The sequence below is a fragment of the Stigmatopora argus genome, chromosome 12 (assembly GCF_051989625.1).
Source record: "Stigmatopora argus isolate UIUO_Sarg chromosome 12, RoL_Sarg_1.0, whole genome shotgun sequence".
Lineage (NCBI taxonomy): Eukaryota > Metazoa > Chordata > Actinopteri > Syngnathiformes > Syngnathidae > Stigmatopora > Stigmatopora argus.
The window spans coordinates 12,342,946-12,370,010 of NC_135398.1; the positions used below are offsets into that span (position 1 = coordinate 12,342,946).

At 40.7% G+C, this 27,065-nt stretch overlaps 1 protein-coding gene across 3 annotated transcripts in view; it reads right to left on the reverse strand.

The window, feature by feature from the left end:
- LOC144085676 (neuropilin-1a-like) overlaps positions 1-16,810 on the reverse strand; it is a 49,915-nt gene extending 33,105 nt beyond the window's left edge. The window contains exons 1-2 of one of the 3 annotated variants that reach the window (XM_077615194.1): positions 16,400-16,810; positions 15,836-16,010 (exon numbers count right to left, since the gene is read on the reverse strand). In XM_077615194.1, the coding sequence (XP_077471320.1) occupies positions 15,836-16,010; positions 16,400-16,484 (260 nt within the window). In that variant the 5' untranslated portion in view covers positions 16,485-16,810. Of the gene's footprint in view, positions 1-15,835; positions 16,011-16,088; positions 16,253-16,399 lie in introns of those variants that run through there. The other 2 variants (XM_077615195.1, XM_077615196.1) reach the window with 2 other exon arrangements.
- Positions 16,811-27,065: the final 10,255 nt, after the last annotated feature.

Consider the following 27,065-nt stretch of genomic DNA (forward strand, 5'->3'; position numbering starts at 1 on the left):
CTGAATGGTTTCTTTCGCCTACACATGGACCAGAAAACGCACAACGCATGGGCGGGCAAAAAGAGGGCTTTCTGGGTAATGAAGTATACTCGTGCACACAACACCGATAGCCAATGGCACCCTTTCTCAGAATAAAACTTCATTACCCACAACCGCTTTTTCTTCCTTAGCCTGTTAGCTCCCACGATTGCTTATTCAAGACTACTTCTCGTTGGCAAGTGGCCGTGCGTTATCCTATTGTGAGGACATTTGTGTGCATCATTTTTGGAATATTTTGAGGGGAATACAACAGCAAACAGCCCATCGATAGCGAACGTGACGGTGGAGGCGTGCCAAACAGCTAACCCGGCCAGAACGAAGGTAAAAAAAAAAATTAAAACTAAATTAGAATGTTTTGTGTAAAGTTACATTAAACGTATGTTTGAGTGTGTCTGTATATATTAATCCAAGTTAATTTAAATTTGTTTGTTTCGTTACAAGTGCTTTGTCGTGGAAATATTTTTTTGAAAGATCTAGTAATGTGATTTTATTCCTTGCGACATTTCTTTTTCAACATGAAAATTGGTGGCTGCCTCACAGTTCTGGGGGTTTAGGGTTCAATCCCGGGTCGGTCGTCACTATGTGGAGTTTGCATGTTCTTTCTGGGCTTATGTGGGTTTTCTCAGGGTACTACGATTTCTTCCGAAATCCCCAAAACATGTAGGGTAGGCTGGTTGAACACTCTGAATTGCCCCTAGGTCTGAATGTGAGCATGAATTGTTGTCTGTCTCCTCGTGCCCTGTGATTGGCTGTCCACTGATTCAGGCGCCCCCTGCCTAGTGCCCGTAGTTAGCTGGGATAGGCTCCAGCACTCCCTGTAACCCTTGTGAGGATAAGCGGTTCAGAAGATGAATGGATGATAATTTGTTCTTTGAGAACTATTGTCATTCTATATTAACTTTTAATGTTATGATCTTATTTATGAAAAAAATCACATAAAAGATTTTTCTTTAAAATAAAGAAAAACATCTTGAGTGAGCTCTGAGTTAAGATGGAGACCAGTTCACAATGTTTTATAATTCTATGTTGTCAAAAGAACTGACGCAAAACCATTCATCAGCTCCAAATAAAAATCACAATTCTTAATAAACAAATTTTTTATCATCGCTGTCACTCGTGGCCTAAAAAAACATAATCTACCTTTTGAGAGAGCCAGTCAGACCTTTGGGCAAACCCCATCGTCTTATGACAATCCACATTCCACGAGAGGACAGAAAGTGCTATTCTTCAAATCAATGCGAAGTGTATAAATAATAATAAGAGAAGGCATGCAGGGCACCCAGGCCTCACTGGAGAAAAAGGGTGCAAGGGAGTCATAAGACAACCCCCGAAGCAACAGGAAACAATGGCCGTCTTAATATAACGACAAGGGGAAACTGTTTTAGCGGATTAGCAGCGGATTAACAGGCAGACGTGGCGAGCGGTATGAAGCCAATGAGGAAATGACAGATTAAACCCTTAAGCACGAGAGAGACTGCGGCTGCTCACATCTGGAAACCGTAAACACACATTCAAACTTAACCTCGTCAGTCACACTTTCACATTTACTGGAAAGGTTCGTAAAAAGGAGAGGCCTTTAGTTGCCAATGCCACCTTCTTACATTTGTAAACTAGTCCAAAAGATCAACAATGAACACCACTTGGCTCCATACACTGACACACGATACCATATTTTTCCCCCACGTAGCATTGCAACACAGTGCAATTGATCAATGAGATTAACAGCGCAATTCATTCATTGGCTGGCCACAAATTCAGTGTGTTCCCTGCCTGGTGCCCATAGATAGCTGGGATAGACTCCAGCACCCACCATGACCCTTGTACAGCACATATTAATGAACATATTTATATTCACGTGAATGAACATATGCAAATATGTAAGATTGTAGCTGAGGGCTAATGTCCATCTTTAGTCCCTTGTGTAGGTTGAAGATAAATGATGACACATTCTAGACACACACACACACACACAACACAGTTTTAGACAGCGTTGTGATCGAAATTTTGTTCCGTCTAACAGCCAGGCTTTAAGATGATTGGCGAAGAGGTTCCGAGACGGGAGTTCACGTATGTTAATTGGTATTGAGTTCAAGGTATGTGCGGCATGGACAGAGAAAGTACTTTGGCTGAATGCACTCTTTTTGAAGGGAACTTCACAGTCACCTCTAGAGCCAGCCCTTGTTTTTGTACAAAATCTTGCTATGGAGGAGAAGCTTTGTGTTGGAAGATATTGTAAACGAAGTTGAAAACTAAGAGAATGCAATTGATCACACACTATTAATGGATAAAAAAAGTTGCTATCAATGTCTAGTCTTAAATTATATAATATTATAATGATATTATATAATTATATAATACAACACTCCACTTATGATGCAACCCTTGAGATTGGAAGTTGTACACTGGCTGAGCTGCTGGCATTTCAAAGTGGCTTCTGTAAATCATTGTCCATGTAAGCCTTGCTGAGATGCTACAGATGGCATTTGTACAAGTTTTTTTTACTTGTGTGTACGTGTGATTACAACGCCGCCACCTGCCATCATATATAAACACACACACGTCCATCTTTCACTGTTTCTCACCCCCCAAAAATGTACTTCATTTACTCTCTATTTCAGAAACTCACACATGTGCAAGTGTGCGGGCACACGCACACACAAAATGATGCTCTCAGTTATTTTCCAGCCAATCCACATTAGTGGGAATAGAAACTCAGACATATCACGTACGGAAAAGATTGACCAAAATTCACCATCATTTAGAGTAAACTCGCAAGGGAATGACTAAACCACACACACACAAACACACAAACAATCAAGAATTATGACACACACGATCTGGAATACGATAAAGATTTCTCAAAAAATTGCTCCCACCCCCAAATAAAAAGTCTGCTGACTGTCCCTCACCTGGACTGTGTTCAACAAGACTTCTGGGAAATCAAAATGGGAACAGAGGAGGGGGGGAAAGGAGGGATTTGTTCTGATTGAGGCCTGCACGAGAATGCAATTCAAGAGCTCAACGGTGTCCGACATGCATTTTCAATGTTCTGCGGTACACATAATGAGGTCAAACATGACAGAAAGCGTACAGTGTAAGCTTTAACAAGAATTGTTCAGTCTCCTTTCATTATTCAAGCACAATGACTTCATAGAATACAACCTTGCTACGTTTTTTCTATGCATGTTGCTATTCGATAAATTGTCTATTTTGGTTTAGTGTATTTTTCAAACGCACCGAATTATAACACCACTAATGAAGGATTTTTTTTTCATACTTAAAGTGAAATGGAACAGAGTTCAATAATAAATCAATAATCGTAGATCATGTATTTGGTTCCGAATGTGTGTTGTATGTTTGTGTTTAAGATAACTCAATAACGAATAAAGGGATTATCACATTTTTAGGATAAATTTGTAGTATGTAGTGCAAAAAGTGATTAGATTTTAGGGGAATGAGGTTAAAGAGCACATATTAAATAAATCAAACTCAAATTATACTACTAATTTACTTTATTTGTAAATTGACTTATTAATAAATAATCTAGGACAATGTTTAAAGGTTTTTGCTCGTTCGCCTAACAATTCTGAGAACAGGAGTTCAATCTCCAGTGGGTTCCGACCTTCTTGTAAGGAATTTGCATGTTCACTTGAGCCCGTGTGGGTTTTCTCCGGGCTCTCCGGTTTCCTCCCACATCCCCAAAACATGCTTGGTTGAACATGATGATGAACCATGATGTATTTAGCATTTTGACATAACTCAGCGAGGACTCTCGTTTGGCTGCCCCAATAATGAATGCCAGATGTGGAAAAATCGAAAGAAAAGTTTCATCTAAAATGCTTCTAAAATTGCATTACACATTAAAATAATTCAGTTTCATCTGAAATTGACATTTCCCACAACTAATTTGCCATATTGATTCATGTTTACAGTAAAACTTTCAAAAAGACAAGTTAACAATATATTGCCAGAGTTGAGAACGTTTTTCTTTACCAGAAATAACATTGAACTTTATTCATTAATGTTCTGGAGTCGCATTAAAGAGAAACAAATTTACCACCACATTCTGAATTAATGAGGTAACTTTATATTCTAATAAAAGATGAGAAAGCTAATATGTATGCGTCTGTGTATGTTTTGTGAGGAAAAAGACTCTTTGTGCAATGACGCTCAGTCATTAGCTTCCCTCCAAAGAGGGCAAAGCAATAAACACCATATCACTCCTACTTTACTGTGACAAGTCTGGACCACCTCAATCCTAACCAACACACATCTACATACATAACATGTGACATGAATTAACTGGCTACACTCATAACAGGCACAGTTTTCAAGCTACCCGACTCGTAAATTATTCAAGTTGCGAGCCATTTTCGAAAGTACAATAGAGACTGCTGTTGTTTTTCTTTGAAAAAAAAGTATTTTTATTAGGAATGTCCAAATGGAGATTTTTTTTTTTTTACTTCCAAGCCAATTCTTTTCAAGACATATTTCGCCAATACCGATACATTACCAATCAGATGCCAGAATTTCTCATCCAGTAGAATAATGCAAAAAAAACGTATTAAAGTTTTAAGTATCAATGTGAGCCTTTGTGGTACAAGGGGGTATCACCAGGGATCATTTTAATTAGATTAGAACTTTATTTCATCCCGCATTCGGGAAATTTCTTCGTGGCAGTAGCATAGCAAGACAGACATAAGACACACAAGACATTGTAGACCTGGGTAAGAAACTGGAGCCACACACAGGAAGTCCACAATAAGACTTTAATAAGAAATGCTGTATTTTACACCATACTCTGTTACCAAGAGAAATTGTCCCACTCCTCAGACATGTTCGCATTTGATTTACTGCAGTCGACAAGCTCAGTGGTACTGAGAACAAATGCTACAACTGGATCGCCTTCGATCTTGTGGCAAAATTCGATGCAAAAATAGCCGTATTGGATCGAGACATCACTAAAGTGTACTGTATGTGTTTGTTACTTGTATATTTGTCTCTTCCAACACCCCTAAGGCATTCAAAAGGAGACAGACGCGACACATTCTTTTACTGAGGAAGCAAAAACAAGACTTAATTGTCCATTCAACTTGTTGACATCACTGCCTTCTTTCCCCCCGTCGCAGTCTTGCGCTTATTTTAGAGAAGTCAAGAGTTGCATTCTGGGCCAGATATGAGAACAAGAGTCTTATGACTGGACTAATTTTGACTGTTATAAGAGTGCAAAACATATGACATTGCTTTCTTAACAGCCCAGTTGAAGGCTGGTGCATTCCTCCTAATATTGTAAAGAGTTAGTCCATGAGGTCATAAGCTTTTTTTGTTTCTATCTTGGGCTAAAATACGTCTTCACGTGGAAACGTTTAAAAATTGCCGCTATGAGTGTGACTCACAATACAAACTCCATGAATTAATGGTATCTATTATTGATAAATAATGTTAGATTTAGAAGATGAAGTGAAGTTTAAGGAATTGAAAGTGAATTTAAAGGAGGTCAGCGGCCAAATAGGAAGTGAACTCATGATTGGTGAGGTCATTGAGGTTGCTTTATACTAAGGGTAGAGAAACTATGGCTCGCGAGTCAAATGTGGCTCTTTTGATGGGTGCATATGACTCTCCGCTAACCTGTAAACTAAAATGTACACAAATTTTCATTAGAATCCCTTATACATGCATACAACATTGATGCTCATTGATTAGCAAAAGTGTAACAATGTTTTATATACTTTCACTATTAAATTCTGAGTATGGTTGTCGAGGAATATCATTTAAAAATATGAATTATTTCTGGCTCTCTCTGTCAAAAACGTTCCCGACCTCAGCTTTATAGTCATGGTGAGTGTTTGTGATTATGCCCGAGGATAATCAATCCGCTTTTGTTTTAGTGTCCCTTGTCATTTATGTTGCATTGATACATCTCGTGGGAGAAAGCGATTGCTCGGCCAACACTGGGAGAAAAAAAAAGACATCCCGAATTATCCCGCCACCGACGCATGTTCCCGAACTGGCGCCTGCGTTGTTACTGTTTTTTTCCCCGCCGCTTGGAGAGGATGGACCCCTTGGCGGCGACGCTATTTCAGACGTGAGATGACACGAAAGTGTTACTTCTGCCGTCTGTTCACTTTTGAAGTTGACGGAATAAAAAGGGCATCACTAGAACAAGACAGACCTTGTGTTTTGTGTTTAAAAGGTGAAACCAAACATAGCACCTTGAAAGCTTCTACAAATATAGTTTAAACAAGTACATTAAAAATTCTCATTTTAAACAGAACCAGAAGTCAACACCAGTCATGCATGATAAGATGACATGATAAATACTGCACAGCGAGGCAGTTTAACTAAACATTGTAGTGACTTCAAATGATGAAACTGTAAATCTAAAATTTCCCATAAGGTAAAACTAAATGACTAAGTAAGAAATGCTATCCAGCAGACATAGGATGACAAATAGAGCAAATGATATATCTGAGGAAAAGTTCTGGTTTTCAGATTACCCCAGAAGGCAACACCATGTCAATATTTGGATGTACAGCAATACCTCGCCACTTTGCGGCTTCAGCACATTGTGGCTTGGATACTCCAAATATAGATGAAAAGCTCTTTGTATAGGAACAATAATACAAACCTGAAACGGGGTGGGGGCTAGTCACATTTGGAGAGTATTTCACGAGGGGACATTATCTAACTTCAGGAATTAAATAATAGTACAGAGAGTGTTTTAGAAGTCCAAATAATATTAAACACCCTATAAACACAGTCCCTACAACCCAGTGATTGACCCATTGCGCCAGGTCTTGGAACCTATTTACCATGATAAACGAGATATTACTGTGTACATCAGGGGTGTCAGACTCGGGTTGGTTTGCGGGCCGCTTTAATGTCAACTTGATTTCACGTGGGCCGGACCATTTTAGATATAATATTTAGATATGTTTTTTATATAAATGGATTAAAAGAACTGGATTAAAAGCCCTGAATATTCAGTTTTTTATAGATCTAAAACAATGTTTATTTTAGCTTTTTTACATATTTTTAGATTTTACAAAATGATTTTTGAACTAAAAAAACAGAAAAAAAATAAAAAATTACAATTATTGATTTAAAAGGGGGAAAATCAGGAAATTTAATATACATCTATAATCTTCATTTTAATTTGATCCTAAAACAGAAAGTCGGCACTCATGATTTTCTTTCGCGGGCCACACAAAATGATGCGGCGGGCCAGATTTGGCCCACGGGCCGCCATTTTGACACATGGTCGGGCATAATCACCTTACACCTTACACTAAAGATGGCGGCGCGCACTGACGCTGCGGCTCTAAGCTCTCCAGTTCGGTGTCGTTCGTTATCTTACAGTCGCCAGGATTTACTCACTATCCGAAGGATATGCGATACATCCGATTTCTTAACACACTCTCCGGGATCTCCGTGGCTAGCCAGCCCACCAAAAGCACGTCGCAGGCGGCGAAGGGATAGGAAACAGAAGCGAGGCTGCCGGGGGGGGCTTGCTGCTAAGCTCAAACAACAACCACACCGAGCTCCGCTTCCAAGTATCCTTTTGACCAACGCCCGATCCATCACCCACAAAATGGATGAGTTGGAACTTCGTATTGCTACCAACAGCTTTGTTAGAAACTGTAATATTATTATCATCTCCGAAACGTGGCTACATCCGCATATCCCCGACGCGGCGGTATCGCTAGCTAGCCGAACGCTTTTTCGCAACGACCGTTCTAAAGTATTAACAGGAAAAAGCAAGGGCGGTGGACTGTGCATGTATGTACATAATGAATGGTGTTGCGACAGTAAAATTATTGACACTCACTGTTCCCCGGATTTAGAGTTATTAGCAATACGATGTAGGCCCTATTATCTTCCAAGAGAGCTTACCGTCGTCATAGCAACGGCTGTCTATATACCTCCGAATGCTAACGTTAACACGGCACTTAACCTCCTGCTAGCGGCTGTTAACAAACAACAGCTTGCTCACCCCGATGGAGTTTTTATTGTCGCTGGTGATTTCAACAAGGCGTGTTTAAAGACTGTTTTACCTAAGTTTATTCAATACGTAAATTGTAATACTAGAGGAGACAAAACTCTTGACCATGTCTATTCTAACATCAAACATGCTTACAAAGCCACTTCCCTACCCCACCTAGCTGGATCAGATCACCTCTGCCTATCTCTCACCCCCGCTTACACACCACTCCGGAGGCAAACAACGCCACAAATAAAGACAATAAAAACTTGGCCCGACAACGCACTGTCTCAGCTGCAAGACTGCTTTTCCCGCACCAACTGGGAACTTTTTGTACACGACAACCTCCAGGACTACACGGACTCTGTTCTTTCTTACATAAAAAACTGCATCGACAACGTCACTATAGATAAACGAATACGGGTTTTTCCTAACCAAAAACCCTGGATGACCAATGAGACACAGGCACTCATCAAATGCCGTAATTCCGCCTTTAGATCAGGGGACAAGATAAAATATAGCGCTGCCAGAGCTGAGCTGAAAAGAGGCATTAAAAAGGCCAAGGCAGCATATACCAAAAAAATTGAGGAGCACTTCACAGAAAATAACCCAAAGAAGATGTGGCAAGGAATACGACATATAACCAACTACAACAACAATACTATGTCTGTTAATGCAGATGCCTCACTAGCGGAGAATTTGAACCGTTTCTTTGCCCGCTTTGAGACTGACAAATCAGGCCCAGTCTCAACACCCCCACCACCACCCTGCAGCAATACACTGACGTTCCGGGAACAGGAAGTCAGACTGGTAATGCGGTCGGTGAACACCAGGAAGGCTGCGGGCCCTGACGGAGTACCTGGGAAGGTGCTCAAAGCCTGTGCTGACCAGCTGGCTGGAGTCTTCACAAATATTTTCAATTGTTCCCTGCAACTATCCATCATTCCATCTTGTCTGAAATCTGCCACCATCATCCCTGTCCCCAAAAAGCCAACCATTGGCAGCATGAATGATTATAGGCCTGTTGCCCTCACGCCTGTGATCATGAAGTGCTTTGAAAAGTTGGTAGCCCGCCATATCAGGAATACAATCTCTCCCTCAATTGACCCTCACCAGTTTGCTTACAGGGCAAACAGGTCCACTGATGATGCTATTGCCATTGCTCTTCATACAGCACTGAGCCATCTGGAACACCCTGGGAACTACGTGAGGATGCTCTTCATTGACTACAGCTCAGCCTTCAATACCATAAAACCGGACATTCTGACTAACAAACTCTCCCACCTTGGACTATCCTCTTCAATCTGCTGCTGGATAAAGGACTTCTTGACCAACCGCCCACAGACTGTTAGACTTGGTCCCCACCTCTCTTCCTCCATTACACTAAGCACTGGCTCCCCTCAAGGCTGTGTACTGAGTCCTCTTCTGTACTCCCTGTACACCTACGACTGTGCACCCACCCACCAGTCTAACGCCATCATCAAATTCGCTGACGACACCACTGTGGTCGGACTCATCTCAGGAGGGGATGAGTCGGCTTACAGAGATGAGGTCAAAATTTGTCTTCGTGGTGCTCGGTGAACAACTTTCGCAAACACGGCACAGATCTGGCCCCACTCCTCATAAATGGAGTATGTGTAGACAGGGTCCAGTCCTTTAAATTCCTGGGGGTCCACGTCACGGACAAGCTCTCATGGTCTACAAACACCACGGCAGTGGTGAAGAAGGCTCAGACACGACTCCATTTCCTCAGGGTGCTCAGGAAGAACAACTTGGGCTCCAATCTTCTGAGAACCTTCTATAGAACCACTGTAGAGAGCATCCTGGCGTACGGCATCACAGTGTGGTACGCTGGAAGCACGGCGGCAGACAAAAAGGCCATGCAGAAAGTGATTAACACTGCCCAGAGGATTGTCGGCTGCTCTCTGCCCTCACTTGAAGACATTGCCAGCCCGCGTTACCTCAGCAGAGCCAAGCACATCATAGGGGACCCTTACCACCCTGGTCACAATCTGTTCCAGCTGCTGCCCTCTGGCAGACGCTATAGGTCCCACAAAGCTCGGACAAATAGGCTTAAGGATAGCTTTTTCCCCACATCCATCAGACATCTAAACTCGCGCTAACATACACACATTCCCTTCTGCGGCATATGAATAGATGTTTGGTTGGTGATCTGCCGCCTCCTAGCTGACTTGAAGGAAGGTAAGTGGCAGACAGTGTGCGGAAATCGAGAGGTAAGCGACCTGTATGTAATCGCGAGGTAAGCGACCTGTATCCACAACAGCGGAATGACAAATTACAAGTCCGTAACTTACACTTAGTTAGGTCTTTTGCCGACTAAACGTAGCTTATGGAGCAGCACCATCAATTTCGTCACACGCAGCTTCTGCGTGTGATGACAAGTAGGCTTTTTTTGTGTTGTGGTAATGACGACATGGCCTATGTCCGATTATTATTATTATTATTATGTGGTGTACATGAATAGATATTTCATCATATTTGGAAGAATTGCATTGCTTTTTTGTCGGCTAAATATGCTTTCAAAAACTGAAAAGTTAGGCAATAGTGGCCCAGTAGATGAGTGGTTATCACGTGAGCCTCACAGTTCTGGGGTGGAGTTCCACCAATTCAGGCTGGCCCCAGCCTAGTGCCCATAGTTAGCGTGTATAGGCTCCAGCACCCCCTGCGACGCTTGTGAGGATAAGCACTTTGGAAAAGGAATAAATGAACAAAAAGCTAGGACAGCCACCAGTAGATTTAAAGATAGCTATGTAAATACAAATTCAAGTCAAAGTCAGACCAATCACTCGGCTATGGCGCGAGACAAAATGTAATATAAAAAATGTCCCTGAAGGCAACACCAGGAAACCGATTAAAAAAATACTGAAAGGGCAGTTAATAGCTTATGATATGAAGACAGTTAGATCGGGATTTTAAACAATGACTTTATGAACAATCACTAAGGATCTGAGAATTCAGACTACCCCTGAAGGAAACACCAGATAAGATAAAGACATAAATTACAGAGCAAGGTTCTCTTCCATAGCCTTGTCTTTACGACACCCCCACTTTTCTCCACAGACATATTTGGAACGTTTGACTCACTCCCAAAAACAACGGTAATGCCGCCAAGTCAGAGAGCTTCGAGCTACACGTTGCCTTTATCATCCAACACAAACACAACAATGTAATCATGAAGGAGGCCTTCCCAAACCACACAGCATGGAGCTGCTGGGTGGGCTGCAACCATCACACACTACATAATACTCAAACAGCAAAGTAAATACTCTCAAAGTTCATCGGAATTGGGAAATCTGTGAGGGGGAAAAAATACAAATAGAAAATACACCTAAGTATTGTGGCATGAGAGTCCTTTAGTTCAAAACACCTAATAACCATTTTGGACATTAGATATTTTCACACACTACATTAACATTTTCTTCCCACTCTACTATCCAAATGCATTAAACAGTCCAAACAGCATTTATTTTACATTGCACATGGTATCCGAAAACATCCAAAGTCAACCTATACAGTTGTGGTCAAAAGTTTACATACACTTGTGAAGAACATAATGTCATGCTCTCTTGAGATTCCAGTTATTTCTACAACTCTGATTTTTCTCTGATAGAGTGATTGGAACAGATACTTCTTTGTCACAAAAAACATTCATGAAGTTTGGTTCTTTTATGACTTTATTATGGGTGAACAGAAAAAAGTGATCAAATCTGCTGGGTCAAAAATATACATACAGCAGCGCTAATATTTGGTAACATGTCACTTGGCCATTTTCACTTCAATTAGGCACTTTTGTTAGCCATCCACAAGCTTCTGGCAAGCTGCTGGTTGAATCTTTGACCACTCCTCTTGACAGAATTGGTGCAGTTCAGTTAAATTTGATGGCTTTCTGACATGGGCTTGTTTCTTCAGCATTGTCCATAAGTTCTCAATGGGGTTTAAGTCAGGACTTTGGGAAGGCGATTCGAAAACCTTAATTCTAGCCTGATTTAGCCATTCCATTACCACTTTTGATGTGTGTTTGGGGTCATTGTCCTGTTGGAACACCCAACTGCACCCAAGACCCAATCTTCAGGCTGATGACTTTAGGTTATCTTGAAGAATTTGAAGGTAATCCTCCTTCTTCATTATCCCATTTACTCCTGATTGTGGCAGTGACAAAACAGTGCCATGCACTTTATACTTACAAAAAATTGTTTGCACTGTTGCTCTTGGGACCTGCAGCTGCTTTGAAATGGCTCCAAGTGACTTTTCTGACTTGTTCAAGTCAAGGATTTGCTTTTTCAGATCCATGCTGAGCTCCTTTGACTTTCCCATTGTAGCGTTTGTGGGCATTTGCATCCAATGATCCCTATTTAAATGGCCTCAGATAAGTCACCAGCTCTAGTCACTCATAATCACTCACAAGATGTTAAGAGGCCATGCTATGAAGCTCATTTCACTGACACAACTTTCTAATCCACCAAAATTGCAAATTCGTGCTGCTGTATGTATATTTTTGACCCAGCAGATTTGATCACTTTTTCTGTTAACCCATAATAAAGTCATAAAAGAACCAAACTTCATGAATGTTTTTTGTGACAAACAAATATCTGTTCCAATCACTATATCAGAGAAAAATCAGAGTTGTAGAAATAACTGGAAACTCAAGAGACCCATTACATTATGTTCTTCACAAGTGTATGTAAACTTTTGACCACAACTGTATATGATAAGTGTCCAAAATGCACTTTTTCCTTCTTTCTGCATCAACAATACTATTTTTTTAAATTCATATTTCCTTCAGTTTTTTTAATCTCCTATTAGTATCCAAATACAGTGGTACCTCTACTTACAAAACCTGCTCCACTATCAGACAAAAGACCAAAAAATGTCCAGAAAAGGGGTTTTGGTCAGACTCTGTTGGCAGCCAGGTGTTGGAAAGCACCTCTAACACGACAATCAAAAAAATACTGGATGAATGAAGTATATTTGTTTCGGGGATGCTTGACTCTCTTCCGTTTCAGTTTTGTAACTTTTATTTTTATCATATGTTGGGACAAAGTTTTTCGCATTGAGGCTTTTCGTAACCTGAATGTTTTGGATGTAGAAGCATTCGTAAGTAGAGGTATTGTATTATGACAGACTCCAAATTTTCAGCTCTTTTACCGTCTGTCCCACCCCGAGATTTTGCTCAAAGGCAAGATTTTGTTCACTGTTACCTTGCCTGTATGTATCCCAATACTCTTTGTCTAGGAGTTACATTTTTTAAGATTAAAGCAAGCCTTGTTGTTATGTTGAGATGATCCAACATACCTTTACCTCATCTCCACCATGTTTTTATGGTGACTTCAAGACACACACACAGTGGATACAACATCAAAAAACAAATGCCCTTCTTTACTGCGTGTCACTGTGTGTGTGTCTGCGTGCATTCATAAAGTGGGCTCTTGTTTTTTTGACAGCGTCTCCTCTGTCTTCTTTAAAGTCTCCATAAAAGCCCGGTGAATAAATCACAGCTGCACAGATGGTCTCCTCTCTACTACTATCGGATCATGTTGCAGACCCGCGGGACTCATAAGTATTAGCGCTTTGTACTTGCGAGTACTTATTTGTTTTTTTTACATCTCTCATATTTTGCAATGATCGTGTGTGTGTGTGTGTGTGTGTGTGTGTGTGTGTGTGTGTGTGTGTGTGTGGATGTGTGGATGTGTGGGCGACACAGTGAGCAACAGTGCAACTATGCCATAACACCTACAATGTGATGATGACTCAAACGGGATTGATTTTCATTTTTAATGAATTCTAATGCTGTTCAGACAATAGAGTTTACTGCTGAGTTTTGAACTCTGTTGTTAAGCACATTCGAACTCTGTTGTTAAGCAAAAAGGAGCAATCAGGGGAAGCCCATAAAGAGCATCTCAGAGGAACTGGTAATAAAGACTATGTTACCCGAAGTCAAGGGTCACCAACCTTTTTGAAACTGAGAGCTACGTCACGAGTACTGATCATTTCAAAAAGCTAGCAGTTTGTAACATAGATCTGTCTTTAATTTTGTGTTATAATCAACAGTTGGCATATTTTGTGTGAAGTGATTTTTCAAAATCATGAAAAAATCTTGGTGAGTAAATTGTACACGAGTACATGCAAAATTAAAAACATTTGTCACATTACATTGACAATTATCAGTGACTTGGGGTTGTAAAAAAGGTTTAGTACTCCCACCTTGATATAATAGGGGTTGTTGGAAAATGCAACCTGACATGAATGACCTGAGTTTTATAATCTATTCTAGAGTAGCCCAGTTGATTAGAGTATAAAATTGAACAGAAGAAAAAAAAAATCACCAAAACGAGTGTGGGCTTTGGGAAGGAAGATATTGATTAGAATGCCGGGATGGAGAGTGAGGGTGGTAGTATTCAAGGGGACCAGTCATAGTTCCACTCCAAAATAGTCCCTTTTTACCCAGAGGCCTCTTCACAATGTTGTGTCTATCAATGTTTGTGTTTCTGAGATTGATAAGGTGCATTTTTTTACCTTCTTTCTTAATGTTCTGCTTTGTTTTTCCAAAATCATTGCTTTCATTTAGAGCACATGTGTCAAAGTGGCGGCCCGGGGGCCAAATCTGGCCCGCCGCATCATTTTGTGTGGCCCGAGAAAGTAAATCATGAGTGCCGACTTTATGTCTTAGGATCAAATTAAAATGAAGAGTATAGATGTATATTAAATTTCCTGATTGTCCCCCTTTTAAATCAATAATTGTAATTTTTTAATCATTTTTTTCTGTGTTTTTAGTTCAAAAATCATTTTGTAAAATCCAAAATATATATAAAAAAAGCTAAAATAAACATTGTTTTAGATCTATAAAAAACTGAATATTTAGGGCTTTTAATCCAGTTCTTTTAATCCATTTATTTAAAACAAATCTAAATATTATATCTACAATGGTCCGGCCCACGTGAAATCAAGTTGACGTCAATTAAATGTCTACCGTGTTGTCAATTCCAGTACTTTTGTCTCATATAGACAATCCCTAAAAACCACCAGCATTCGAATACACTGATTCAAAGCCTTTACACAGAATTACATCTCCACTTATTTTCCAGGAAAGCTTTGCCTCACTTGTTTATTTTCTCCTACACCCTAGGATGACCTTGGAGGTTGCGCTCTATTTAAAAAGCCTATTTTCTAGGTTAGTTGAAGAATATACTTGTAGCTTGATGGAAAGATACCTCAGATCAGGGATGGCGAACAAGTTCAACACAGAGCCAAAAAAAAACAAACCGTGAGAGTCAAAAAGCCACACCTTATGTAAGAAGCAGCATTAAAAATCTAAAAAGCCAAATGATTTTTTAAATATAATTCCTTTTTTTAATGAGACCTGATGAATATAAGAGAGAATAAAAATAAGAGAAACATGAAACAAAATATGATAAGAAGCAAAGAGCCGCATTGATTTTGTCTGGAAGGCGCATGCGGCTCGAGAGCCGCTTGTTCGCCACCCCTGCCATAGATTAAAAGTGCTTTCCAAAAAGTGAGCTTTCTCATTTTAATAACTGTATTTGAAGTTTTGAAGGAAATACCATTCTCCAAATCCGCACCAGAGAGCCAAACCAAGACATTGTTATCGCTGTTATCAAGCAGGAAGCACAGAAGCTTGAGAATCTCATTTCCTTCTGCAGATGTTCACCTCCTTGTGACAGCTGCAGTGAGGCTCAGCTTCCAATAGGTGGCAGAGCAACCCGCACTAATCCCAATTTTGTGCGCCTATCCGGCATGTTCTGATGTGTGTGATTGGGTGTGTGTAGTCAGTCTTACTTGCACTCTCGGTCCTCCAGGTCAAAATGCGGGTTGAAGTTGATGAGGATCTTCTGGCCCTGTTCGGGTGCCCTGATCACCCAGGCGCAATGCTGCGAGGGCGGGTAGGCGCCGGGGTACCGCGGGGAGGTCAGGTACTCCGGGGAATGGATGTCGATGGCTCCGCCGCACTTGTCTGGGAGAAAATGTCACGTTAAATGTCAATGTTCGACGTTTTTACACAAAGCAGACATTGATTAAATTCAGACAGTACGAGAAAACCGAGTGTGCTCTTCTTTAACTTGGAATGTTTAAAACAGGGGTTGCCAAGTCCGGTCCTCGTGAGTCCCTATCCAGTCTGTTTTCCATATTTCCCTCCTCTAGCACACCTGAATCAAATGATCAACTCATCAGCAAGCTGCGCAGGAGCTTCATAACGATCCCGATGATTTGATTCAGGTGTGTTGGTGGAGGGAGACATGGAAAACAGACTGGATATGGGCTCACGAGGACCGGACTTGGCCAACCCTGGTTTAAAATGACAATTTAACAAAAAAAAGTGAATGAAAAGCGCTGGAAACGCACCAGTTTGGGTGAGTGAAGTCGCCAGGAGGATGAAGTGCGTGAAAAGGACGACCCAGAGCGGCTCAACGCGCGCCCCGTGCGACATCCCGACTCGGAAATTTCTCCCCTAAATACTTGCGAGTGTCGTCCAAAATCACAATCATATAAAAATGGGGAAATGATCTCAAATAGACCAATCCCCAACTTGACAGCTCCTGGAAGGGGAATTAATCCAAATGGGGTGGGCAAGAAAATAAAAAGAGGAATTCCGTTAGGTCCGTGCGGTGGCTCGCACTCGGAAAAAAGCCTCGGCAAACCGGGGAGTAAATCCACTCGAAGGAAGCTTTGGAATTGTGGAGCGATGGAGGTGGAAGACGCGAGCCGCTCGTCAGCGCGCCGAGGCAGACAAGAGCGCCCGCTGGCTTGCCTCCTCACTCCGGAGCTTTTTCTCCGCCCCCCTCCCTAAACTCCCTTATACCCTCCCTCTGAAAACTCCCCCCTCTCAGCCCTGTCCCTCCCTGCCTCTCTACCCGTCACCGATGTCGGGAGCCAAACTGGAATTTCCACTCCTGCAACTCCAGCTGCGGCGTGACCACCTATGAGCTAAAGATGGGGTATGTGCACTTGAACACCCATTTCACTATTTTATTCGAAATCATTAATACTTTCTTTATTTACGTCATTTTATTCCTTTTCACGCCATTTGGAATCAATTAGCATCCTAAAACGGACAGACATCTTGCTTTTTTCATTTGCTGAACCCCTTTATCCTCACAAGGGTCGCGGGGGGTGCTGGACCCTATCCCAGCTGATTTTGGGCCGGAATCGGTGGCCAGCCAATCACAGGGCACAAGGAGACGGACAACCATTCACACTCACTAATACCTAGGGGCAATATAGAGTGTCCAATCAGCCTACCGTCCATGTCTTTGGAATGTGGGAGGAAACCAGAGTACCTGGAGGAAACCCACAAAGGCCCGGGTAGAGCATGCAAACTTCACAAAGGCACTAACCACTCGACCGCCAGGCCGCTCAGATCTTATCCTACTAAAACAAATGATCTAATTAACAAAATAACTACCTAAACAAACAAACAAACAAAAAACAAACAGACATAATGACTAACTATTCTTCTTTTTAATTCAAGCGAAACCAGAGGTCAACTAATAACAAAAGTTTGAATAATTGTCATTAGATAAAAGTTTGAAAAACACCATAAAATTAAGTGTAAGATAGCTGACTGGGTTATCAAAGGAAAAGTGATTATCTTTTCTGATCTCATCTCATTTTCTGAACTGCTTTATCCTCACTAGGGTCGTGGGGGGTGCTGGAGCCTATCCCAGCTGACTTTGGGCCAGAGGCGGGGGATACCCTGAATTGGTGGCCAGCCAATCGCAGGGCACAAGGAGACAAACAACCATTTACACTCACACTCATACCTGGGGGCAATTTAGAGTTCCCAATCAGCCTACCAGCATGTCTTTGGAATGTGGGAGGAAACTGGAGTACCTGGAGAAAACCCACGCATGTTTTGGATCCATCTTTCAAGGGCTTGCCGTTCTTAGCACATTGATTCATCTCCCATTCATCTGAGAATGTGTGGGAATAATTGAACCTCAAAAATGAACTGGGTGGTATCCCATCTTACTCACAAGCCATTTCAGTTTAATGTTCATTGAGGCGTGATGTTTTGGGCTGTCTAATTAGCGCCACTTGCAGAAGAGCAAGTCCTACCAAACAGCTGCCCTGGGATGTTACACCTGTTAAACACACCCTGATTGGGATTTCCAGTGCGAGAAAATATGTGCAACGCCACTCCGTGTTTGTATTGGCTATTGGCCAAGTGGTGAGTGCACAACACAAACATTGATCCTAAATCAGAGATTGGATTGGATTGGATAAGTTTATTCATCCCGTATTCAGGAAATTTCATTGTGACAGTAGCAAGACGGTGATTAGACAGAACAACAAAGCAAAAGCACAAAGTACAAAGCAAATCAAAGTAAATGGAATCATTAAGAATCACCAAATCGAATCATTAAGACAGAAAAGCAGCAAAAACACAAAACGAGCAAGAGTGGACTGATTTTCTAAATCGATATTTCAGAGGTTTCTCTGCTTGTTAACTCAGTTAAGGAGAGCTACAGCCCACTCTCAGTTTTCATGTTTTCAAAACCACGCCAAGCAATGATATTGCAACGTCCCAAGACTGTTAGGCTTTCACTGTTGGTGTCTCAAGATTCATTTCAATCACAACATGGCAAAAGTGAGCAGTCGAGTACACATTCTCTTTCACGTGTCATGCCCGTGTGCTGAGTAAAGCATTCAAGGACAACACGGAAACAACACGGCTCACAAAGCACATTCAGACAACCTAGCTCCTACAACAGAACACAAAACCGCATACTATATGTATATAGACACGTTTGGATTGGAGGTAAAATCGGGCCGAAAAAATCCGTCCCAACCCGACCGGGCCCACGAGTATTAATTTTTGAATTTTCGGAACGGCCCAAGCAATTAACTTGATTTGCAAGCCTGAAGCAAACACGAAATTTCATATTTTATTTGTGAGGACTCGGGACTCCCGAGACGGGAGGGGAAGGGGTGATTTATGATAACAGATTAAAGCCCGTTGTTTGTAACAAAATCTAAGTTAAACAAGACTGTATAAACATATTTTATATTATAATATAGGTCAGGGGTCGGGAACCTTTTTGACGAAGAGAGCCACAAACAATTCATATTTTCTAATGTTATTCCTGTAAACGAGTTCCTTTTCAAAAAAATTTGTAATTTCACCACTTTTAAAGTGGAAAAAAATGAATATTTTTTAAAAGATTCTTATACTGTTGCTAATCAATGAGAGGATGCATTCCAGAAGAGTCTACTGCAAAAAAAAAAAGAAGATTTCAGCAAAAAAATGAAGATCAAAGCAGTTCTAGATGTAATATCTCAGTTCTTTCACCAGCAATTTCCAGATTTTAGCTCACAGGTTAGCAAAGAGCCAGATGCACCCATCAAAAGAGCCACATGTGGCTCCCGAGCCATAGCTTCCCTACCCCTGATATAGGTGTTTGACGATTTCAACTGTTTAAATGCCTGTTCAGCGTTCTAGATTAATCAATTTCTATATGTTTTCATGGTACACAAAGTGCTACATTTTTGCAGTTGCTTAGACTAAATGTTCCCTGAGAAGGGTACAAACAAGATGTCCTCAAAAGTGACTAATCACAATGAAAGCATTGGTTAAGAAGGAATGGATTTCGTCCTTTGACCATTTTGAGCTTAAATCTAGGATCAATAACACTTTCTGCCATATTGATGGATGCTGATTGGGAGAAAATCGAGTTATTGTGACAAAAGTCCAAACATTAACATGAAGGGTGAAGCATGATGAACAAGGAGTTTTTGACAAGCACATCTGTAAGATCTGCCCATGTTTCCTTGACTACTCTGAGACTGTGGCTTTAAAGAACCCCCTATCCCTTTTTGTGTTTCTTTAAAAGATTGATCAGAAAGAGATTACATTAGTGCATGTCTAAAATGACTTTGAAATGTGGAGAAGACGTTTTAAATGACTACTATTAGTGTTTCATTAGACGTGGTCTCCTATCAATCATGTAACCGCCATACATCCATCTACCCAGCCATGCGTCCATGTAAATAGCTATCTATTCATCCATATATCTATTTCCGATCTACCGTTTGACACTGTATTCTCTTTTGTTGTACATAAGTTATAAAGTGTCAATACACTCCATTTTGCAGTCGCAGTTTTTTTGTGATTTCAAAACCTTTTAAAGGCTGCTATAAATGGAGATGTTATGTTCTAAATTTTACATTGCCACCATTCAAAGTGCTTCTGATGAACCTAGAATAACATTCAGCTTTTCAGGTTGAAGAGTTGGTATGTACAATGAACCCATACAAGTTATACAATAAATGCACAAAGTATACCATATCTTTCTTTCTCTCCCTCTCTGTTTCGTAACCTGAAAGATGTGTATGTTGAAGCATTCGTAAGTAGAGGTAACTTTGTATATAAATCACTATTTAGTTCACAGATCAGGTAATAGATGCTAGAGTTCAATGAAAAATGATTTACAATTAGAAGTGACATCCCCGTTTGCATTTGATCCACCTGAAGACAATTTCTAAACCAGACTATAAACAAGCACAAAATAATAATAATTTGAGTAATATAGACTACCTAATATAATATAATACATTTTATCTTTATTTGGATAGGACTAACATTTTCTGAACCTGATTAAAAACATTCAAATGTTATGAAAAAACTATTGCATCAAGTTTAATGTGTTATTTGTAAAAATCGGCTTGGATTTGACCCACTTGTAATCTTTTTATAATCCGGATACAACTCACGCAATGTAAATCCAATCAATCAAAATTTCAAACAAAAAGGTACTGACTGAAGTCAGCGAGTAGATCCCGAAGTCTAAACAAAACATGCTGAAGCAGTTCTGATATCTGTGCTTAGATTAGATCCACATGTAAAATTGTTCCAATCCATATTTAAAAAAATGTCTTTTGAAGTGTTTCTGAATAAGTTTTTGCAAATGTTATGGCATTTGAGGCCTGCATTCAATGCACTTTTGCAATATTTCACGATGATGTTGTTGTTTATGTGACATGTACTACCAAAAAAAAAAAAAACTGGCCTTTGCTTGATTTCCTCAGGGAGAGAAAAGCTCATGAAATGTTTGGCAAACATGACTCAGCCAAAAAATGTTAAAAAACGCAAGATATGAAGGATGTCATTTTCTTGTCTGTTTATCGTCATCAATATGTGCATCTATGTAGGTCTGCAGTAGGGCTTCAACCACACACACAAACACACAAAGTGGATGGAAGGAGGGTGGCGATTGTGTAATGACATAGTCACGTAGCCGTAATTACAGGAGTCAGTGACAGTGATCCATTAGCTCTGGGAGCCAGGCAGTGAACAGTAATGGCTCCTCATGCGCATACACTGCGGTGTGTGTGTTCTTAAATGCTGTATATATACATTTAAAAATAAGACAACCTTTTATTATACAACTGCAAGCATGCAATCAGTTATCCCTGGAAAATAGATATTTTAAAGCAGACCCCTGACGTCAGTTTCTTCGATCAACCTCAAATTCGGTTGACATGACTATCGTAACAGGAAATACAAGAAAGGCTAAAAGCCCACGCAATGGTTAAAAGGAGCCATTTGGGTCTGAAGCAGCCATTTCTCACAGAGTCATACCCCCTGCAAAGCTAAAAGAAATTAGGCACCAGTTTTTAGAATCCAAGAAAAATGTTAAGAAGTGGCCATGAAGTCAGCTCTTTCTGTTTGAAGCAACCACTTAGTAGTAATAACTGATTAAAAAAAAAAAATCTGAATATACCCACGACGCCAGTAAGTCTAATCAACATAAAATTGGGTGTTCCTTTCTACAATATGATATAAGAAGTCTGAAGGCTCATACCCAGGAGTTCATTCGAGCTGTATCCTGCCAGAACACGATACAGTACTTCTTGATTTTGGCCCAAGTGTTAATTTGACGTATCTGCCTTTGTCATAATTGGCTTCAACAGCAGTTACAGACTGCAACAATTGCGGGATTGATGTATCATGTCACAATTTATACACAATGGAACCTATACTTACGAATGCTTCTTTCTACACACAAAATATTCAGGTTACAAAAAATCTTGGTGAGGAAAGAAATTGTCCCAAAATACGAAAAATTCTAGTCACGAAATGTTAAATGAGATCAAAATATCCCCCAAAACTTAAAAACATGGCCTCTTATTGCCTAGGAAGTTGCTGCTTCATGAAGCTCATTCATTTTAATGGTGTAGTAAATATTTGTCCTTTTTTCTCTTTTTTGCATACATGCATACATTTGCATACATATTTCAGACAGACCTGGCAGACTTTTATAATTTTCAAAAATTTAAGGGGTAGTATTAAGGATTATGGAACTAAATAGGCTAATTCAATGTAAAATATGTCTCTACTTACGAAAAATCTAAGTTACAAAACCTCTTCTGAAACGAAATAATTTTGTAAGTAGAGGTACCACTGAATAATAGAACTGCACCCGCCTGCAAGCTAGAAAAAAACATCAGTTTCACCCATCAAAATATAGTTTAGTAGCAACATCAATAATAAGAACACCCCCCACATCCCAAAAGTCTCTCTAACTCAGGTCCAATCCACTTCAACTTTGATGGTCATCACTTTGAACTGGGAAAGCTTGGAGTTCAAATGGACTGGACGTCTATCGCTGTGAATGACATTGATTGACGTGATCATTCAAAGCCAGTCCTCCAAATTTCATTCAGGGTAAATGAGTTGTCTCATTTACATGTCACACACATTAAACTCATTCATTACGGGATGACATAAATCAATTTGAAAGTTTGTTTTAATTGTTTTTATTTCATATTTTGATATTAAATATAATACATTCTAAGGGAAAGTGGAGATGGTGCCGCACATTGAAGTTGAAATGTTTCCCAGATTGCTGGGAAAACAACTCAGCCGTTTACATTCCTCACACTCCGTATTTTAAAGGGACAGCTGTTAGAAATTTCCTCTTGGGGGCTTTCACTGTTGGAGATGGGCCAGGCCTCGCCTTCGCTTTGAGCTCTCGCCGTTTGGCACTGAGCAGCACTGGTGCCAACATTTGACACATGTGGAGCCTGCTAGTCCAAATATATCAATAACAAGAGTAACCGTGATGCCAAAAACTCCCTGTGGGATTCAAATTTGTCACTGTTTTTCTTGCTTTTCCTATGAAAAAATACTCTACCAGCCTGCAGATGTCTTACATTAACATCAGAATCCTTTTGTATCTGTCTATGACGTTAACTGGATAAATGTTAATCCTCCCGCGACACTTGTTCACTTATTGTCTAGCCGAATAAGACACCACCCTGTCTCCTTACCGTACATAGAACACAAGTTTGTCTGACGATGTGAACTCCCTCTATCATATTTCAAAAGGCTGTGATGATTGTGCCGCTCTATATAGAGACGATAAAAAAGTCTACTATTCCCAGCAGCAATAACCTCGGCGAACATACGCCTTCTTCACGTGGCCAAGCTCACTCCGACGCTAATCAAGAGCAGCCCACACATCCTAAATCACTTCCTAAAAAAGCTACTTGGGGCCTGACAACATGTTCAATTTTACACCCGCCTTGCCTCATTTTTATTCCAAGGGTGATGCTCTAGTGTCACGGCGCAGCGCTTTCAATCCCAATCGGGACAAAAGGCGACGGGAGGATGAAAGAGAGGAGGAGGGTTGGCGTTGTGAGAAGCTTTAAGCGCCTCTCGCGTCTGATCAACTCTGATGGCTGCGCAGTCGATGGATCGGTCGCCTGTGAAGGAGGCGATTGCTCCTCACATTGAAACCCACCTGGTTGTGCTTTCACAGCCCTTAAGACTCTTCTGATCAATGAATCGAATCGCCAACCAGTTATGTGTCGGAATAAAATACTCCAGATACATATTTTGGAAAATGGTATACCGATTCATCAAGTTAGACTGCTTAGGACTCATCATGGCAAGCTAATGTGCTTGAAGGAGACATTAGAGCAGCAAGTTGTGATTATTCCACTCAAGTATGATGCTAAGACTGTTATGTTCTACAAAGGCAGAAGCAAAGTCTGACATCGAAGCAGACAACTCAAACCAAGGAGGCGTGGACCATATTGAACCCCAAATACACGTCAACACGAAAAGGAAGTAACAAAAAGCGTGACCGGACATTTCGTCGACGGACAATTCGTCGCCGGACACTTCGTCGCCAGACAGGTCGTCGACCGGACATTTAGTCGACGGACAATTCGTCGCCAGACACTTCGTCGCCAGACAGTTATAATAACAGACAAACTTAGGGTTACGTCAAGAGGGGAGAGATTTGTTTTAGTCAAAGAGGATGATATCGTTTTAATGGCAACTGACACTAATCTCGATTTATTGGCAAAAAATATGCACTGGTATAGAGTCGGTGGTTGTCAGTTGCACTATCGGACGTACCGTCGCAAAACCAGTGCATACTTTTTGCCAATAAATCGAGATAAGTGTCAGTTGCCATTAAAACGATATCTTCCTCTTCAACTAAAACAAATCTCTCCCCTCTTAACGAAACCCTAAGTTCGTCTGTTATTATAACTGTCTGGCGACAAAGTGTCCGGGGACGAATTGTCCGGTCGACGAAATGTCCGGTCGACGAAATGTCCGGTCGACGAAGTGTCCGGCGACGAATTGTCCGTCGACGAAATGTCCGGGTACCACAAAAAGGGCCCAAAAACACGTATTAAGCGAACACTAGCAAAGGGTAAGAGATTACAAATTGGCAATGGCGACTAGCAAGGTAACACCTCAGCACCCTTCTCTTGGCTTGGCTGCGTCTAAATACCCTGTTGATAAGATGGGACACAGGTATGACCCACCCAGGAGACTCCGCCCACTCCTACTCACACCTGGGAGAAAGACAAACCATCAGCAGAACAGGATAAATCCAACATTAAATGGCACCGCGGGCAATCCGACCGTCGAGTGGCTACCATGTCGACCTCGCAGTTCTGGGGTCAAGGGTTCGATACCATGTCGGTCCTCAATGTGTGGAGTTTACATGTTCTCCCAGGGCTTGCGTGAGTTTTCTTCGAGTACTCCAGTTTCCTCGCACATCCCAAAAACATGCATTGTAGCCTGGTTGAGCACTCTAAATTGCCTGTCTGTTTCCTTGTGCCCTGTGATTGGCTGGCCACCGATTCCTGGGATAGGCTCCAGGATCCCTCGCAACCCTTGTGACAATAAGCGGTTAAGAAAATGAATGAATGAATAAATGGCAATGACAAAACAATTTTGAAGTCAAACTTTGATGGATACTTACTTTCAATCGGAGTTCATCTAAGAAAACTTCCAAATAGGAATTTAACATTGCACACTATAAGAAAAGGAAAAAAAAGTTGGTTCCACTTCATATTTTAAGTCAACAATACCACTGGCTTTTTCAAGTTTTGATACAACAGTCAATAAATAAACACTTAACTAATTTTTAGTTTGACCTCAAAACTCTAAGTAAATTGGATTTAAATTTAAGTAAATGTGGCAGATGCACCAAATGATCAGTGGCTGGAAATCTCTCCAAGAAAAATGTTACGTTTTCTTCCTAAACTCTTACTAATATTATTATTATCGAAAGCAGAAGTTGCATTGGCACAAGCAAGTAGCTCTCATGCTCATGTCTCTGGCTTCTAAAGGCAACATGTCCAATGAATGAGAGTGTGTCGGCTCAGTGCAGCAATTCGAACTCCCAGTGGACCAGCAGCACACGTTTTACATGCTCTCACAAGAAAGTCTTGGCTGCATATTATATTATATTTTCTCTCGTATTTCCCAGTTTAAGCAGCAACTAAAGACATAGTATATAAACACCCTTTATGTATCTATGCTTACGACTCATCTTCCAAGCAAGTTGAGAGACCACAAAGTGAAAACAAAGTATTGGAGTGTCAGTGCATGTTTTACTACGGTCTATTCGGAGCTCGTATGTTTTGTAGGGACTTCACTTGAACCATGTTATAAAGAGAATTAGTTGGATGAGGGCATAAATAAGCAGTCTTACCAGAAGGGGACTTGCTTGACTCATGTTCATAATTAGCGGAGGAATAGTGTGAGAAATAAAAAACAACAACCACAAACCCACCATTTTACTTTACAAAGTGGACTTTCTGCAGGTCATATGCGTACTACCACTACTACTAAACATTCGGCCTGTCACGTGAGGGGTCGCCATAGTGAATCAACTTTTTGTCCTTGAATCTGTCCTTTTTTTTAATCCTCCCCTACACCAGCCACTTTTATGAAACTTCATGTAATACAAATACACCTGGCTAAAGAGGATCCTTTCAATGTGATTCCTTTGATTTGTTAGGTAAATTCTACTAATTTACTTAAGATATGTATATATTTTTTAAGATCAGTTGTTTTTGAGAACACTTGACCCAGTTTTCTTGATAAAAACGTACACCTAAGATAACTACCCGGGATAAAAGGTTGACCGACTGTGCTCTGTTCATCAATAAATCATCACAAAAACAGTAATAAAGGAAGTGCTCATTTCGTTTCTTACACTCCGTTGTAAATCTTTGGCTCCAAAAGCGACACGCTGTCATTTATGGACTCCTCCTTCTTCTTAAGTCACTTTCAACCTGTCGTAACTCATAACAAGCCTTGCGGCTTGCCCCCAAAAATGTCTGCCTGGTCGTCGCGGGTGACAGAATGCATTTGAGCGATGATTGTGGTAGGCAGGCAGCGATGTAAAAATGCCACTCGCAGTCGTTATATGTGTCAAGGTGTGATGTTTCCATGCAGACATCCATCAACAGTGCCCGAGGCCATGCGTGAGTGTTGTTCAACAAAATGGATGTGAACACCATCTTGTTCACATATTAGAGACTTCATCCTTGATGGCATTTTTTTTTGCAATATGACCATCATGACTATCAGCAATGATGAATACATATCAGATACGTTGAAATGAATGAATGAGTGAATGTGGCTGTGAATAGAAAAGGGCTACAGGTTTCTTAGTACAAAAGCACTCAGTGCTGATAAGTTATTGTCAATTTAAGCCGCCATTTATAGCTTTTTTTTTTTGCCAAAAAGATCATC